General features: G+C 50.8%; 1 protein-coding gene across 11 annotated transcripts in view; it reads right to left on the bottom strand.

Moving 5' to 3' along the window:
• The window catches only part of VASH2 (vasohibin 2), a 36,944-nt gene that overhangs the window by 14,300 nt on the left and 5,674 nt on the right, over positions 1-16,970 (bottom strand). For 7 of the 11 annotated variants that reach the window (XM_073803223.1, XM_073803231.1, XM_073803256.1 and 4 more), the window contains 6 exons: positions 13,787-13,875; positions 9,820-9,876; positions 9,441-9,560; positions 9,233-9,307; positions 2,411-2,792; positions 1,023-1,138 (listed from right to left, as the gene is read on the bottom strand). In XM_073803223.1, the coding sequence (XP_073659324.1) occupies positions 1,023-1,138; positions 2,411-2,792; positions 9,233-9,307; positions 9,441-9,560; positions 9,820-9,876; positions 13,787-13,875 (839 nt within the window). The remainder of the gene's footprint in view (positions 1-1,022; positions 1,139-2,410; positions 2,793-9,232; positions 9,308-9,440; positions 9,561-9,819; positions 9,877-13,786; positions 13,876-16,970) is intronic. The other 4 variants (XM_073803236.1, XM_033853166.2, XM_073803250.1 and 1 more) reach the window with 2 other exon arrangements.

The following is a 16,970-nucleotide window of genomic DNA, read 5'->3' as shown; positions in this document are numbered from 1 at the left end:
AAACCGTGAAACTCTCCCTTCTCCCTCTACAGAACTGATGTGGCAGTAACATGCTTGCATACAGCAGTTCACCATTAACAAATCGCTCTCATTACGTCTTCTAACTTGATCCTTACGGTACCTTGTGATACAGGCAAGAAAAGCATTTTTATCCTCTTTGACGGATGAGGAAACTCAGGCTTCCAAAGGATTTTCCCAGGCTGCAAGGTTAATAGGCAGCAGAGCCGGGGCCCAAGCTTGACCTCTGTGCCCTGTACCACTCGGTCCCCTGCACGGTGAGAACCCATGTGACAGACACAGCGTGCTGCTGCTATTAATCAAAGTAGTCATTTTTCCCAGTGTAATTATGACCCACATATTTGCCAGTGGACTATCGCTGGTTACTTTGGGTAGCCTCAGCATCTCCAATCCATCACTTAAGTGGGTCATTTTGAACTAAGATGCAGGTGTGAAATCACTAGCTTCAGGGCTAAACCAGGGGAGGATACAGTCAACCAGGGAAGAGGATGAGCCTAGTGGTATTTCTGATGCCACCATCCATGGAGGGTGATCACGCTTTCTGCTGGGCACAGAAGGCTAAGGTTTTAGGCAAGTTCATCACTTCTAACAATCTCATTTTTGGGGTGAGAGAACTTGAGCCCAGAAAGGCTGCATGACATGCCTAAGGCCCCATAGCTCCTTAAGCAGCTGAGCTGGCTCCAGACATGGGTTTCCTAACTCTAAGGCCAATGCTCCTTCCATGCTGCCGGGATTTCGCACTGTTTCTCCATCTCACACCAGCTGGGGCTTATCCCTCCAACTGTGTCTCCATCTGACAGCCAGGAGGATAAGAGCACTGTGGGTGATGTGCATGGTGGATCCTTTTCCATAAGAGATGTCCACCGAACGAGGGGCAGATCTCTTGGAGATCACCATTTGTTTCAAATGCCGAGCCCAGGACACAACTTCATCCCCAAGGGCCAGGACAACCTCCCAAACGTGTGTGTTGGGCCTTAATTTGGGGAAGAGGAAATACTACTCACGACTTGTCTCGCCTGCCGAGCCGTCTTGGGGGGCTCGCCTGCCTCCGTCGGGGGGACAGTGATTTTCCCCGGCTTCTCGCTTGGGTTGGAGAGTGGGCACTTGCAGGTTTCAGGAGCTGGAGGAGATACGAGGAGTTACCACGCTGCTTCCTAACAGCCCCGCCCTCGCGCCTTCCTACAGCCCAGCATCTCAACCCCTGCCCATTCATGATCCCGGGGTTTAGAAAGCCCTGAGCTGGAGGCCTCCTCCTGACACACAGATGTGCTTCTCTCATGCTGCACTGACAAGAAGCAGAGGTACCACTTCCCAGAGGATGACGGGATTACGCTTGTGCCCCTTTCCCCACGGCAGAGAGAGGAGCAGAGCCCCATGTCTCAGCCTCCTGGGGCTGTTTGGTTGCTCAGAAAATTCCCCTCTCGCGAAGGCAAAGTCCCATCCATGTTGCCCCAGAAGCCAGCTTGTTCCTTTTCTGACCCGCCCACCCCGCACGCATGCGCAGAGTGGGTCCAGCTGATCCAGGATCTCCATTACAGGTGCTGCCAAGTGAAGTCCCCGGGCGCTAAACACAACCAAGCCTGAATTCGGCATAATCCCTCGCCCCTGCGGGTCTCAGCATACACACAGGCTTTCTCTCTCAGTGATTCCACGAGCTCTGGAGGAGCAGGGACAAACAGGCATCCTGTCACCTTGGAAGTGACATGGTAGAAGGAAGAAGGGCTTATGAGTGTAGTTTATATAAAGCCAGTAGAACGCAGGAAGAAGGGCTTATGAGTGTAGTTTATATAAAGCCAGCAGAGCGCATGCTCCTTTGTTTGCTTTTGTGACTCCAGGTCAGAATTTTATGCCAAAGGGCTTTGCAACTTACAAAGCAAAGCAGAGAGAAAACACGACTCTGAACTAGATTATACAGCAAGGTGACCCACTCATCCTGGCTTGCCTGAGACTTTCTTGGCTTTAAGTACTGAAAATCTCATTTCCTCAGAAACCCCTCAGTTTCAGGGAAACTGAGATGACTGGCCACTCCTACTATAAAGACAAAACAGAATAAAACAAAACTAGAGCCTTAGTATAAAATGACTAACATTTTAGATTGACTCAGAGAAGGAACTGCAGGCCAAGACTCTGCTTCAGCTACAACACCTAAATTGAACTTAGCTCTAGTTTTTAAAGTAGTAAATGCAAAGAGACTTAAATTGTCCATGTCAAAAATTGAATGATATTTTTTTAACAGGGTGCCTACTAAGCAAGATAACCTCAAGAAACTTTTGACCATCTCAGAAACACAGGGCACGTGGCAATAGAGAAAGAGAGAGGGAGGGAGGGAGAGAGAGGGAGAGAACGAGGAAAGAACTCTCTTGCATTGCTCATTTGCCTCCCCTGCACCTACCTTCATTCTCATGTCCCTGGCATATTTCTCCAGCTCCTTCCTTATGTCAGCCCTCAACATCTTTGAGACATTGAGGACCAGCTGCTTCCACTCGATGGGCTGGAAGCTATGAGGCTCATGGGGGACATACAACCCAATCTTGACCTTCTTGACTGTGTGCAGATATTTCTTGTAAGAGTCTTCAAAGTCAAAGATGAGGTCACTCAGAGTCCGAAAGGTCAATGGCTTGTCCATCAGCTCGGCCCTCCGGCTCATGCCCAGTGAGCCGTAGCGGCCATTGCAGTAAATCCCCAGCACAACGTGGTGAAAGTAGTTTCCTGAGAAGTAGGTTTTAAAGCTGATGGGGAATCGCTCGATGGAAGGCTGTCCATTGGTTAAGTATCTTAGAGAATCTGAGTCAAGGAAGAGAAAGGAGGCTTGAAGACACCAGAACTTGGACTCCCAGGAAAGGAAGGTAGCCCATACGGTCAGTGGGTCCACCCCTCTGCCTCTGAGCAGGCCCAGGCCTGACCTTTCCAGACCGATCGTCTTATAAAGGATTCACTGGATATCTTTGAGTACCCGCTACATGGTGCATACCAAACCAAATTAATATGGGACAAAAAGGGAAGACTTGCCATCTTCTTTAGTAAATAAATAAATGCAAACAAAACCATTAACAACATACTTTATCCTCCCTTGGTGCTCTACAGGGGATGATAAGCTATTAAAAGTTGGTTTCTGCCATTGGAATGATGTTCTCAGTCGTTAATTCTGGCTGGAGTATGTGGGACAGACCAGGAATTGGAGGCCTCTGCAATGGTGCTGGGAGAAATGACAACCAGAGCCCAGGCAAGGCAGTGGAGATGTAAGACACAGACCAACTGACAGGATGGGAAGGGACAGAATGGTGTCAGAATGGGTCACATCTGCGCCTTGTCTGCTCCTCTCATTGGCCCCAGCATACCCATGCCGGTAGCCTTGGGTACCACAGAGAGCTGCCTGCAGCATCCGAACCTCAGGCTCCCTTCAGCCCCCAACCCAGCTGGTGTCACAGCTCGGCTCTCTCCACGTGTTGGCCCATCTGGATTGAGCCACCCAGCCTCTTACCATTAACTCGGTTTGGGCCCAGCAACCCCACATGGTGCAGCTTCAAGTAACTACCCCCACTGACTCCACACGCTGCAGCGACGGACAGGAGGCACCACAACCTCAAGTCCACCTCAAAGTTTCTGCACAGCCCTGGCGTGGCCGTGGAGACTCAAAGACCCAACTCCTCTGGAAGTTCAAATACACCCTGCTGAAGACCGTTGGTGTCTCCGGACCTTTTCTAAGGGAAATAACAATCCAGGCTCTTAACATGGTGGCTCGTGCGTGGTGAGTGCTCAGTAAGCGGGTACCATTCTCCACTCTCTGAGAACTTGTCTTCACCATTTCTTGCCCCTGCTCCAATTTACCTTCCACACAGTGGCCAGAATGATCTATTGAAGCTAAAATTTGGTACATGTCACTCTTCTGCCTAAGTTTTCAGTGTCTCTCATCTTCTCCAGGACTTGGTCCAAATCCCTCAGCAAAGTCCTGCCATGATTCAGCCCCTGCTCGTCGTCCCTTTGTACGGTCTCATCTCCCCCACACTCTGGGCTCACACACTGACCCACAGTTGACCCATGACTTTTTTTTTTTTTGGCCTGCAGTGCCGCTTGCAGGATCTTAGTTCCCCACCCAGGAATTGAACCCGCACCCTCAGCAGTGAAAGCGCGGAGTCCTAACCACTAGACCTCCAGGGAACTCCCGACCTGTGACATTTTTGAAGGATACACCCTGAGACCATGAAGAACCCAAAGATCTGTGCCCACTGCCCTCAGCACATACTCCCCCAGAATATGAAGTCAAATATAACTGAATATTTTAAATGACCTTTACATTACAAGGCCATGAGACCAAAGTGACCTATGAAACTTTCAAAAACAAGCTACTAAACCCACTGTATATGACCTCATGTCTCCATCGTCGTATAACTTCTTTTATGGCTTCACTCACACATCAGTCTTATATTGTGGGGGATTTAAACCTGGCAGAGATCTTTGGGGTATCCTAAGAATCATGAGTGATAAGGATGCTATTGGGGGTTTCCCTGGTGGTGCAGTGGTTAAGAATCCGCCTGCCAATGCAGGGGACACGGGTTCAAGCCCTGGTCCCGGAAGATCCCACATGCCGCAGAGCAACTAAACCCGTGCGTCACAACTACTGAGTCTGTGTGTCACAACTACTGAAGCCCGTGCGCCTAAAGCCCGTGCTCTGCAACAAGAGAAGCCACCACAATGAGAAGCCCGCGCACCACAACGAAGAGCAGCCCCTGCTCGCCGCAACTAGAGAAAGCCCGCGCACAGCAACGAAGACCCAACACAGCCAAAAATAATTAAATCAATTTATTTTTTTAAAAAGGATGTTATTGGGCTTACTCTCTTTACACAGGCTGCGCTCTGACTGGAACAGCCTCACTTCCTGGGTGTGATACCTTCCCTGACCTTCCTCAGTGTGCGTTAAGTCTCCCACACCCCCTGCAAGAACTCCCACAGCACTTGGTGCTTATTCACCCCGCTTCGTGTGTGTGTGAAGGCGCGCGCACGTGTGTGCGTTTGTATCTTGTAATGGCAGGAACTGTGCTTTGCATCCTGGTAGCCCCAGGCACCGCACAGGCCTGGCACACAGAAGTACCTGGCTAGTGCTCGCTGAAAGGATGAATCTTAGATTGTGAGGATACATTTCCTTACGTTTAAAAAGACTGTACTCGACGGAGAAAGACAAACACTGTATGATACCACTTACATGTAGCATCTAAAAAAATACAACAAACTAGTGAATATAACAAAAAGGAAGCAGACTCACAGATATAGAGAAGAACCTAGTGGTTATGAGTGGGGCGGAGGGGCAACATAGGGATGGGGGAGTGGGAGGTACAAACTGTTGGGTGTAAGACAGGCTCAAGGATGTATTGTACAACATGGGGAATATAGCCAATATTTTGTAATAACTGTAAATGGAAAGTAACCTTTAAAAATTATATTAAAATTTCTTTTCAAATAATTTTTTTTTAAAAAAGGTCTGCACTGGGTGTGGGGCTAATCCAGTACCCTTAAAAGAAAGAAGCCTTGTCCTCCACCCTCAATTAAATCACAGATGGCTCCTCTCTATAAAAATGGTTACCTGCTTTCTCTTCACTTTATCATGTGAGATAAACTGGCAGTAAGGGAGTGAAATCACATCCTTCTAAGTCCTCTTACATAAATTCTTACTTGCTTTCTGGGGCGAGTTCTCTGGGGCTGGAACAAGGGCATTCCTCAGTTAAGTCAGTGTAATAAACACTGGGTGAGTGTTTCCTGTGCCAGACAGACTGCTAGGTAGGGCTGCAGAGCCAAAGATGAAGACTCCCTGGAAGTCTGATAGGGAGACAGACTCAAAGTGGACACAATACTATCAGTGTGGCATTTTCTCAAGCAAACTAAACATAGAATTACCATATGACCCAGCAATGGTACTTCAGGTACTTCAGGTATATACCCAAGAGAACTGAAAGCAAAGACTCAAACAGATACTTGCACACCAATGTTCACAGCAGCATTATTCACAATTGCCAAAAGGTGCAAATAACCAAAGGGTCCATCAAGGGATGAACGGATAAGCAATGTGTGGTATATACAGACAATGGAATATTATTGTCATAAAAAAGGAAGGAAATTCTGCAACATGCTACAACATGAATGAACCTTGAGGATATTACACTAAGTGAAATGAGCCAGTCACATGGACAAATACTGTTATGATTCAACTTTATGAGGTACCTGGAGTGGTCGGATTCATAGAAACAGAAAGTAGAATGGTGGTTGCCAGGGACTGGGGGCCCTGTGTTTAATGGGTTTAGCATTTCAGTTGGGAAAGAGGAAGTTTAGAGACGAATGGTGGTGATGGTTGCACAACTGCGTGAATGTCCTCAATGCCACTCAATCGTACACTTAAAAATAGTTAAAATGGTAAATTTGTGTGATGAATATTTTACAATTCTTAGAAACCCCGCATTCGCAATATATGTGTCAAGTCATTATGCTGTACACCTTAAACTTACACGGTGCCCTACATCAATTTTATCTCAAACTGAAAAAAAACCCATCCCAACGTGACGTGTGTTGTGAGAGAGGCATCCCTGCCGCCTCAGGAAGAGCAGAGAAGAGCCCTCGGGACCAGAATGAGTCCCACAGGACAGGTAGAGTCAGCCAAGGGGAGAAGAGTGGGGAGGGGACTGCAGGGACCACCAGTCCATCCTGTGACAAGTCACCAATCACCTGGATTTGCTCCATCACTACAGCAATCAGTAAAGCCTTGGGACCTGGGGCCTCTGTGAACGGAGAGGGAGGGAACTAAGAGGTATGGATGAGGGCTGGGAAGTAGCCTGAGCTTTTCTAGGGAAAAGGGAGCAGCAGTGCCCCAAGCTTGGGGAAGATCTGCCCAGTACCCAGCCTGCTGGGGCTATGCCTCCCCTGCCTCTAATTACACACCTGTTGTTGAATAAACCATAGCACTTCAGCACCATGATGAAGCCCCACCAGGGCCAGTGAGGCCCCCTAAAGAGCGGCCATGATGCAGAAAATAATTTGGAACCAAAAGTCTCTCTCTCCAGCATGATCAAAAAAGCAAGATCAAAAGAAGTGGCCCTTCGCGAATGAATCCTGAACTCGGAGCTCACATCCAACAAGAGAAAACAAGGACAAGCCCATGGACACAGCTTCCAGGCAGCAGGCAAGCCAACCTGTTTCAGAGCTGTCAACACACCGCTTGTCCCCTAGGACCTGTGGAAGGGCCCATGGGAGGCCGACCGGTGACCCAAGTCCATCCTTCACTGTGCCTGGGAGCAAAGCAGGCCACAGGGCTGCTGACACAGAGCAAAGACAAAGAGGCCATAACTTTTAGAATTCAGCTGTGTTTCTTGTCTGTGCAAGAGTCACATTTCCCTGAGTTCAGCTGTATTTCTCCACCCTCCCTCCACTTTTCTGAAATGACACACCGGTTAGAACAAAGGAGAACCCAGAGCACGCTACCCTCTGATTCGGACAGGCCCAGAGGCTGGCCACAGGTCCATCCCCCCAACCGCAAAGGTTTTATTGGTAACTCCGGTAACCTAAGCTAATTTCGGCTTGGACTGATATAATTGCTCGGGGACAAGACAACTGTGTACGGGACTGCCGTGCGAAGCAAGATGACCTCCATCCAGGGGCCCTGCGACCTCTGTCAGCACAGGGTCTGAAGGCAGCTGGTGCCCGTGGTGATGGGCTCCCTCACCCATCACCAGCAAATCCCCGACAATTGTTCACCCCATTAAACTTGCAGGAGGCTCTGCCCAACAGCTGTGCTGACTCCTGCCTCCAAAGGGTGGGGCCCGGAGCCATCTGCTGCCGCCCCCACCCACCCCGCCCCCATCCTGCCCTCCTGCTGGGCTCCCAGATGCGGTCCATCCCCTTGGTGAACAGGGAGGGGAACAGGGAGGAGGTATGACTGGAGGGCTGGGCAAAGGCCTCCACAAAGCTCAAGTTTCCATTTTTCAGACGTCAGCCTGGGCACCTGCGGACAGTCCTGTTTCAGATCCAGCCAGCCAGCGCTCTGCAGACTAGAGGGGCGGAAATTCCCCTCCCCACGAAGATGTCCAGGGGGCCGGGAGAACAGACCAGACCCAGCCTACTGTCCCCAGTCCGATTCTGAGTCACCAGTCCTCCCACTGACTTCTGTATCTGCTCTCTCTCCCGGTTTTCCTTCTACCTCTCTGGGCTCCAAGTCCTGTAGATTCCATCTCCTCGGGATCTCTTGAAACGGTCCCCTCAAATCGATTCCCATTGCCAAACACATGGTTCAAGCATCACCATTGCCCTCACGTAGCAGCTCCTAACTGGCCTTGCAGATGCAGCCCCCCCTTCTCTGGCTGCCCTTCAATTGGCCCCAAGAACTGCCTCTCTAAAGTGCACACCTCATCATGTCCTGTCTCTGCTCCAGAGATTTCGGCTGGGCTGCCCATTGCCTTTGGAAAAAGTTACCCTTCTCAGAATGGCATTCAAGGACCTACCTGTCCTAACCTGGTATCACCTCTCGAGCTCATGTCTTACTGTGTTCCCTTGGCCGGTTCACCCCAGCCGTCCGCCCCAGGACTGGGAGTTTCTTTGCTTTTCTACCAGATCATATTCTACTGCCACCACCACTAATAAGTCAGTGCCATCACAGTTATTCTGGACCATATTCCCCCTCAGGCTGAGGATCCAGGAGTCTGGTGCAGAACGGAGCAGAAAGTGTGGAGAGACCAGACCCTTGTTTCAGCTTTACGTCCTGTAGCGTCAGGACACTACGCCATTGGCCTCTTCCACAATCCACTCATAGAACTTTCCCTGGAGATGGCTTTGGATAATCCCGTTTTCCCTGGAGGGTCTTTCCTGTTGCAATGCCAGATTAATGCAAAAAATAAAGATACACACTCTCTCACTAGTCCCTTGAAGCTGTAATTCTCCTCATGACTAATGCGTCTGGCCTGGGAGCTGGCCGTGATGCAGGCTTCAGCTCACAAGTTACACTGATGATGGTCCAAGCTCTGATTTGGTTCAACTCCAGATGGTGAAAGTTCGAGAGAAGCACCAGGAGGGCTTGACACTTTCCTCCAAGGAGACAACAGGCATCTTCTCTGTGGATCTAGGATGTTAAAGGCACAAGCAAAAAAAAAAAAAAAAAAAAAAAAAAAAGGCACAAGCAGCCCCACAGTGAAGCCATCATCTATGGAGTAAATTTAAGCTTACATCACTTAAAGGATACATGCCCAGGATGACAGCTTCAAGGCATTTGATAGGCAAGGACTCCCGAGTCATTTCTTTCGCTGTTTCCATTAACCTGTAGGGTAGAGCACAGCAAAGGATCTCAGACTTATTTAATTATGCAGTCGGTCTGTGTGCCCATCCACCAGGCATGCCCATCGCCACACTAGGCAGCGTGCAGGAGTACAGAGAGAAAGGGCAGAACTTGCCTCGGAGGAGACTCGCAAAGCACACCCGCACCTGGTGGAACTAAATTCCTCAATTCTGCACTCCTCTCTGCAAGACGCAGTTCCGGGAGATCAGTGCTCTTACTCCACAGCACCCTCCCACTAACCCAGGACACGGGTGTCACCACGGAGCAAGTGAAAAAGGCCACATAAAACAAATTTCACAGGTCTGCCCCACCCCTGCGTTAGTCTCCACCACTGAGCTTAGCTCAGCCCCACCTCCAACCCGGCCCGGGGCACCCCTACCCCTTACAGGCCAGAATATTTGAGCACCGGGATGAAGGAGAGAGAGTGGGAGAGAAAGATGACAGCTCTCAGATAGGAGCACGGTCACCTGGCCCACAGATCATGCACCACTTACCCACTCAGCGGTCTCATTTTCCTAATTTCAAAGAACTGGGTCCCTGTATGATTGTATCTGTGTGAAGTATGTAAAGGGAAAGTGACAGAAAACTCCAAAGGTCCCGGTAATCCAGCAGAGGGATTTCTCAAAGGGATGAGGAAGTGGGGGCTTTCCAGAAGGTGGCCTGTAGCCAGAAGATTGCCAACAGTATCTTCCTCCTCTCTGTCCTGCCCCAGAAATCTACTTTCTAACTTAGGCCCCAAAGCACCCTGGATCTATACAATAGCTAGTTTCAATCTGCTCTGTATTTTGTTTAGTTGACTACCTGTCTTAATTCACCTACTAGACTACAAGCCCTTTGAGAGTTGGGACCATTTATCATCTTTGTCTCACCCATAAAGCCTGGCACAAGCCCAACATATTCCATTTAGCAAATATTATTAAATAAATGAAGAATAAGTGAATGGATGGGTGGATAGAAGGAAGGGAGGAAGGATGGAATTGATAGAAGAGTAGATGCATGGATTAATGGAAAGCTGGTTGGGTGGCTGGACAGACAGAAAGGTAGGTTGATGGATGGGTGAAAGGAAGGATGGAAGGTGGGTAGATGGTAGTAGGGTTTCTCAAGAGTGCAGACTCTGCAGCAGAGCCTACTGTGGAGATAGCACTTTCATTTCATGCCTGGACTGCTATTTGACATTGATGACTAGATCTGAGAAGATGACAGCACTAACCACAAACTGGGATTTAGCTGGTTGCCCACAAGGTCTCAGGGACTGGCAAGCCCGCACCAGCTCATGCTGAAGGAGACTGGAGATTCTCAGATACCGGGCTCTCTGAGACTGGATCTTGATTTTTTTCTGAGCCTGAAGAAAAGTTGTTTTATATGTTTCTTTTTCCTGCCTCAAACAAAATCCTATAGAAAAAGTGCACATTGGGAAGGTGCTAATGAAGCATGAACCTGTAGCCCAGGCAGGAAGTATGAGGTTAGATGTGTGCCCCTACAGTGGTATGGGCAGCTGCAGAAAAGTGGCAATGATCACCTCAGTGCACTGCACACCCTCCCGACAAGGGCTGGGATTCCTCTCCAGGCAAAGACGTGCTTGGCCGCTAAGACACAAACATATGTAACGATCACCTGGAGAGTTTGTTAGAAGCAGATTCTGGGCTCCATCCTTAAGAGATTCTGATTTCAGGCCATGGTCTTAGCCCCTGATGTCAGAGTCGCCCCACCTGGGACTGTCGAATTGGAGGTTCTAGGGTGAGGGCCAGGGGATGACTTTAACAAGCTCACCGTTTAGAAATTACCAGCATGAGCCATAAGAATAACCAATAACAATACAGGCTTGTCCAGATTTTTAAAAATACAATATACAAAACCCTAGAGATAAGAGAGAAAAATGAAGGGCTATGTAGCCTCACTGTGAAATGATTTTTCACTTTACCAAAGATTTCATTTAAATAGTGAGATTCCTTGTATATTTAAAGTAGCATGCAATTGGCAAAAGTTCTATTTATATGCCCAATTTTCCCCCTGTTCCTATATCTATTTTATACATCTAGCGCATGGAGTGAGACAAACCCCTAATAAAATAATAAAAAACTACCTGACCATTCTTTCTCCGTTCCTTACAGTTATGGGCCCCTGAAAGTGAGGTGGGGAGGACAGCCTCCTGTAAACGCTGCCTGAAGAGAGAGACTTCACCCTCTGCTCCCTACACAGCAGGGCTCAGGGGTGGGGACTTCTCTTTCCAGAACCCAGTGCAAGGTCAGCACTCCAGTTGGCCAACGCTGTGAGGTTGTCAGAAGGGAAGGCAGGATTTGTCCTTTCCTGTCCCCAGCTGAGGACATCTGTGGTCAGGGCTGGCCCCAATCGGTCCCCATACCCTAGCATCAGTCACTGTATCCAGGACAAAGCAGTAGGAAGGCCCAAGGAACTAAATAAAAGGCTGGTCAGGAGGTAGAGCAAAGAGGTTACTCCAACGGCCACGTGACCTGGAGCCTGATCCCAGTAGCATGGTGGTGCTTTCCCTTCTCCAGCCCTCTCTGCAGTCACTGAACCAGCTCAGTGAACATCACAGTGGGTCAGCGAAGGGAAAAATGAAAACGCAGATCCTTCAGGACTGAGAATGGGCTGCAGCCTTTCCGGTAGAATGAGCCAATGATATGTAAAGCACATGCAAATTTGCCCCATCAGTGCATTCCCAGCGGCCAGGCTCGTCCTCTTTAATCTCCAGCCAGATGATCCTTGTGAAGACCATGTCCTAAATAGAAGGGGGGAGCCATGCTAATTTCTGTCACCTTCTGGAACGTTCTGTGAGGAGTCGATCACATCCAGGAAGGCTCAGCTTTTGGGGTCCAGGGTTGACTCCGGCAGGAGTTTATGCTTCTGGGCCACATGGAACTCCCCACGTGCGGTCCCAGTTCAGCAATCAGCACCGACCTCAGCCTTCCGTGGGCTAGAACTGTCCGCCTGACCCCTGGAGGCTGGTGTTATCTTCTCTAATATCGCTTCAGGATTCTATGAGGAAGATGCCATGCAGGGGAGTTCACAGTTCGCGAAGTGGGAACTGAGAGGCTAATCAAGTAATCTGCCCACCCAAACGAGCTGCAGTTCTCATCAGGTAGGACCCTTCCCTTCAGGGAAACACAGAAGTCCACAGGAAAGCTTCTTGCCTACAGCACAGAGAGGGGAGGCCTCTTCCCAGGCACGTGGGACACGTGTGCAGTGCCCCGTGAAATCCTTTCTGCTAAGCTCTATGCCTTTAGGGAGGAAGGGCAGAGGTCAGCAGACCTCCTGAACAATGTGCTGGGGGCTAGGATGGCGGCAGCTGCCTCGGCAGGGAGTCCGACGCTGGCTTAGCTGAGATGCTCACTGACTCGCTTGGGCAAACGGCCTGTCCCACTCACATACACCTCCCTCTGTTGGCCCGGCTCCCGTCTGACTCCCATCCCTGATAAAGCACCGGCCGTGGCGAGGGGAACATCTGACCCTGCCCCTTGGTTCTTACAACGTAGCTCAAACGGGCGCTCAGAACAGATGTACTCCTGACTGCGAACACTGGGGGAGAAAAGGGGCCACAGACTCGCTGGTCTGCACCCAGCCTGGACCCACAGGACTTCTCAGCTCTTCTTCAAACTCACATGAGGGGAGAGGGCCCCCAGCCCAGGGCCTCATTCATTCATGCAGAATGGACCAAGGGCACCAGCCGCCAAAGGCAGCGCCAGGTGGGCCTCTTGTAGAGGATGAGTGGTCAGGATCAGGGCAAAAAGTGAAAGGAAAGAAAAGGAACAGAAGACTAGGAGGGGGGCTTCCCTGGCGCTCCAGTGGTTGAGAATCCGCCTTCCAGCGCAGGGGACTCAGGTTCGAGCCCTGGTCTGGGAACTGAGATCCCACATGCCACGGAGCAACTGAGCCTGCACGCCACAACTACTGAGCCCATGCGCCCTGGAGCCCGTGCACCACAACTAGAGAGGGAAAACCTGCGAGCCACAACAAAGAGCACACGCTGCAACAAAAGATCCCGCACGCCTCAACGAAGACCCCGTGTGCCGCAACTAAGACCCGACGCAGCCATAAATAAATAAATAAACAGATATACTAAAAAAAAAAAAAGGCTAGGAAGGAACAGGGAGAAAGAAAGCTGGTACAGGAAGAGAGATGGAGGGAGCCAAGGATAACCAAGGAGGAGGAGGTGGAGAAAGAGTAGGTGGAAGGAAGTGGGGCGTGTGCTGCCCACCGTTGTTCCGCTGCCCTTTGCCGTCCCGGCCCACACCCTGCTTAAACGGAGAGGGTCTGATCATTGCAGTGACGTCCTCCAGTGTCACTTCTTCTAGACTCTCACATTGAGGCATCCCTCCGTGCCCGGCCTCGCCAACCTCAGACAGCATTTGCTGACCAGGTGGGGACAGAGCCGCCACCAGGCTTGCGATCATCACGCCTGTCCCCGGGCTGGGTCTGCTCAGACCCTGGTCGGAAGGATACTGTAGTGTCTTCATGTAGTTCTGGACTGCCTGGAGCCACTCTGGGATCGTCATCGACAGCCTGTAGTTGGGAACCTGGGGTACCGAAGGCTGCAGGGAAGTAGAGAGAGATCATTTTATCAAGGAGTTGCAGAGCTACTCCTGAAGGCAGATGGCCACGCCGGCCTGGGCACCCGTTCAACTGGTGCCTCCTGGACAAGGTCTCCCCAGACCGGCCAGTCCTCTCTCTGCGTTCCCTTGGCACATACTCCACCCTGGGTCGCAGCGGCTCTCTATGACCCTTTCTGTGTTGTGGTATGAACACCGCCTGCCTCCCCATGGGAGCCTCAGCCCTTCTTGAGGCCAAGGACCATGTCCTATAGTGTCCCCCGCCTCCCCAGGCCTGGTCCAGGAGGGTTCAGAGGTGCTCCATTAATCCTCACACTTCTACTGCACGACTACACTTTTGCTGCATGGCTGGTGTCACCACTGCATGTGTCCACTCCAGGGCACCACTGAATACAAGATGAATGGCGCCCCGAAGTAATGCAACATGGTGTTACACATGCCATTTCTCTTCAACAGCACCCCGTGCAATGCCCGTCACATCCATTGCCTGAGTCCAGCCCCGAGTGCACTAGGAAAGATTCCCTTCTTGCCTCGAATCTTCCCAGCTAAGTGCAGCTCCTCTCACTCATGAGCCATCTTACCCTTTGACCCCACCCGGCTGCCCAGTCTGCCTGGGCATCTCCTAGTCTGCCTCTTGGTCAACATTCACCAGCTGAGAGTATGAAGTTCTAACCCCCGCTGGGAAGGGAAGGGAGCAACGGCCGGCAGGACTGAAAAGGGGGAGGTTAAGTCCCTCTTCTCGGGAATTTAGAGCTGAGACACCATCCAGCTCTGAGCAACCCTGCCGACCAGGCCAAGAGCGAGAGGAAGCAGGGGCTTCCAATCCAGTCACTCCTGGGAAGCAAGGGAGCAGTTTCTGCTTTATTTCTTCTCTGTGTTACCCAGTCCCTTAACCTCGGCCTGTCTGATGGGCGGGGGGGGGGGAGGGGCGCTGGTGACAGAGACACTCAGCCCATGTGGGTCTGTAGCTCCGCAGGAAGGAGGACTAAGCCGCTTAGGGAGGGGCAGAAGGGGCCCGCAGGACAGATTAGTTCCACCCTCTAAGGAAACAGGGAAAGGGAGGCCCTGGGGATTTAGTACTTAGCTGATGGAAGGTGAAGCCACTGGTGAACAGACTGAGGGACAGCACTGGGCAGCCTGGCTGGGCACCAGCACCAGACGCTGCCCACGGACGGTCCCCACTTCTGTCCCCAGCTCTGCAAGCTCAGGCCCCACAGACAAGCTGGAGGGCGAGGGGGTCCCCCGGGCCTGAAGCAGGAGGCTCCTCATACTTCTACACCTTCTGCTGCTTTTACTTAAAATAGAAGGGAACTAGTCACACATCCTATTTCACAGCCAAGGTGCAGAGCGTGTGTGTGTGTGTGTGTGTGTGTGTGTGTGTGTGTGTGTGTGTGTGTGTGTGTGTGTGTGTGTTCATGACTGCATGTGTGAAAGAGAGAGAATGTGAGACTGTGTGCACACACTCACACAGCTGTTCTGCAAACATTTTGTTTACAACATATCAACTCCAATCACATTCCTGTCTTGGAGAGTCATTTTTGGGAGCAAAATGTTCCCATCTGAACATCTGCTTATGCGGCCATTCCCACAACACCCCTGCCCAGCCCAGCGTCAAAATACAAAGCGCGTCCTGGTGTTTCCGACCTAGCAAACATGAGGACGCTCGTCCCTGCTTTGGGCAGTAACGTCCACTGAGCTACCCACACCTGGAATTCCGCATAAGAATGTGCCAGAGCTTTCACAGAGAAGTAAGGAAGCAGGAGAGACTGAGAACAACCATTCCTTTCGCACCTCCAGTGTTCCCAGCTCTAGGCCAGGTACAAGAGGGAGGTGGCGAACGACACAGTTTATGAAGGCAGGAGCACACCTCTACCCTGGCATGCATGGGACAACGCCCCGGAGAATCGCCAGCCACCTGAAGGGTCCCCAGAGGGATGTCCCTTTGCCAAAGCCCTGAGGAAGCCGGAGTGACCTGGCTCTGAGTCAGCTTTGGGGGCCGACCACCAAGTTATTGCAACTCCCCCAAGCCCAGCGGAACCCACAAGAGCCAGATGATGGGGGGAGTCAGGCGGCAGCCGGTCCTCAGAATAGCAGCCCAGTGGCGCCCGAGGGCTTTTCAAAACAGCTGCCTGGTTACCTCAGCCCCGGGCTAAGAGTGAGTGCAGGAGCTGCAGTCACATTCCCCAAACCCCAGCTGGGGAGCCGGGCTGTGGTGGGAGAAAAGCCGAGACTGCTGAGGGGATGATGTCATCTGGCTACAGCCCACCCTGCCGTCTGGGACAGCTGGCGGGGGCTCAGGCTGGGGCTCAGGCTGGGGCAGCTCCCAACCAGCACCTCGGGCTGCCAAGGCCCCACAGGATGATGGACTATAAACCAGGCAGGCTCCTTGGGGTATAATTATGAGTCCTTGCTTTGTCACCTACTGCTGTGGACCCTGGGCAAGCTGCATGGCCTCTCTAAGCCTCCAGTTCCTTCCTGATAAAATAGGAGAGGAGATCACCTACTTCAAACCTTCTGAGCTGGTTGTGAGGATTCTATGACCTAATGTATAAAGCGGACAACTTGGGGCTTGGCACTCGGTGTTTTTTAAGTGTTAGCTGTGTTATCATTATTCATCAACAGTGTGTTTTCAGAGGTCTAGATGGGGGAGCCTGAATGGCCTCCACTTTTCAGTAACTGGAAAACAGAATCAGTGGGGCCTGAGCCCCCAGACACTCAACTTAGGAGCATCACCAAGATGCCTTCTCAGCCTGATGGAAGAGGATGAAAACATCCACTTCCCCTGTGGACACGTGGTGACCATGAGTTAATATCCTTAACTCATGAAGAGTTCATACAAAGTGATAAGAAAGCTCTCTAGGCCTCAATGAAAAGAAAATGGCCCCAGAAAGTGGAAGCACCCAAGTGTCCATCAACAGATAAATGGATAAACAAAATGTAGCATATATGCAATGGGATATTATTCAGCCTTAAAAAAGAGGGACATTCTGACACATGCTATACGTGCCAGAACTTTGAAGACCTTATGCTAAGTGAAATAATCCAGTCACAAAAGGACAAATATTGAATGATTTCTC

The sequence above is a fragment of the Tursiops truncatus genome, chromosome 1 (genome assembly GCF_011762595.2).
Source record: "Tursiops truncatus isolate mTurTru1 chromosome 1, mTurTru1.mat.Y, whole genome shotgun sequence".
Classification (NCBI taxonomy): Eukaryota; Metazoa; Chordata; class Mammalia; order Artiodactyla; family Delphinidae; genus Tursiops; species Tursiops truncatus.
Note: the sequence above shows the minus strand (reverse complement) of the source record. Positions and strands in the feature narration are given on the sequence as shown.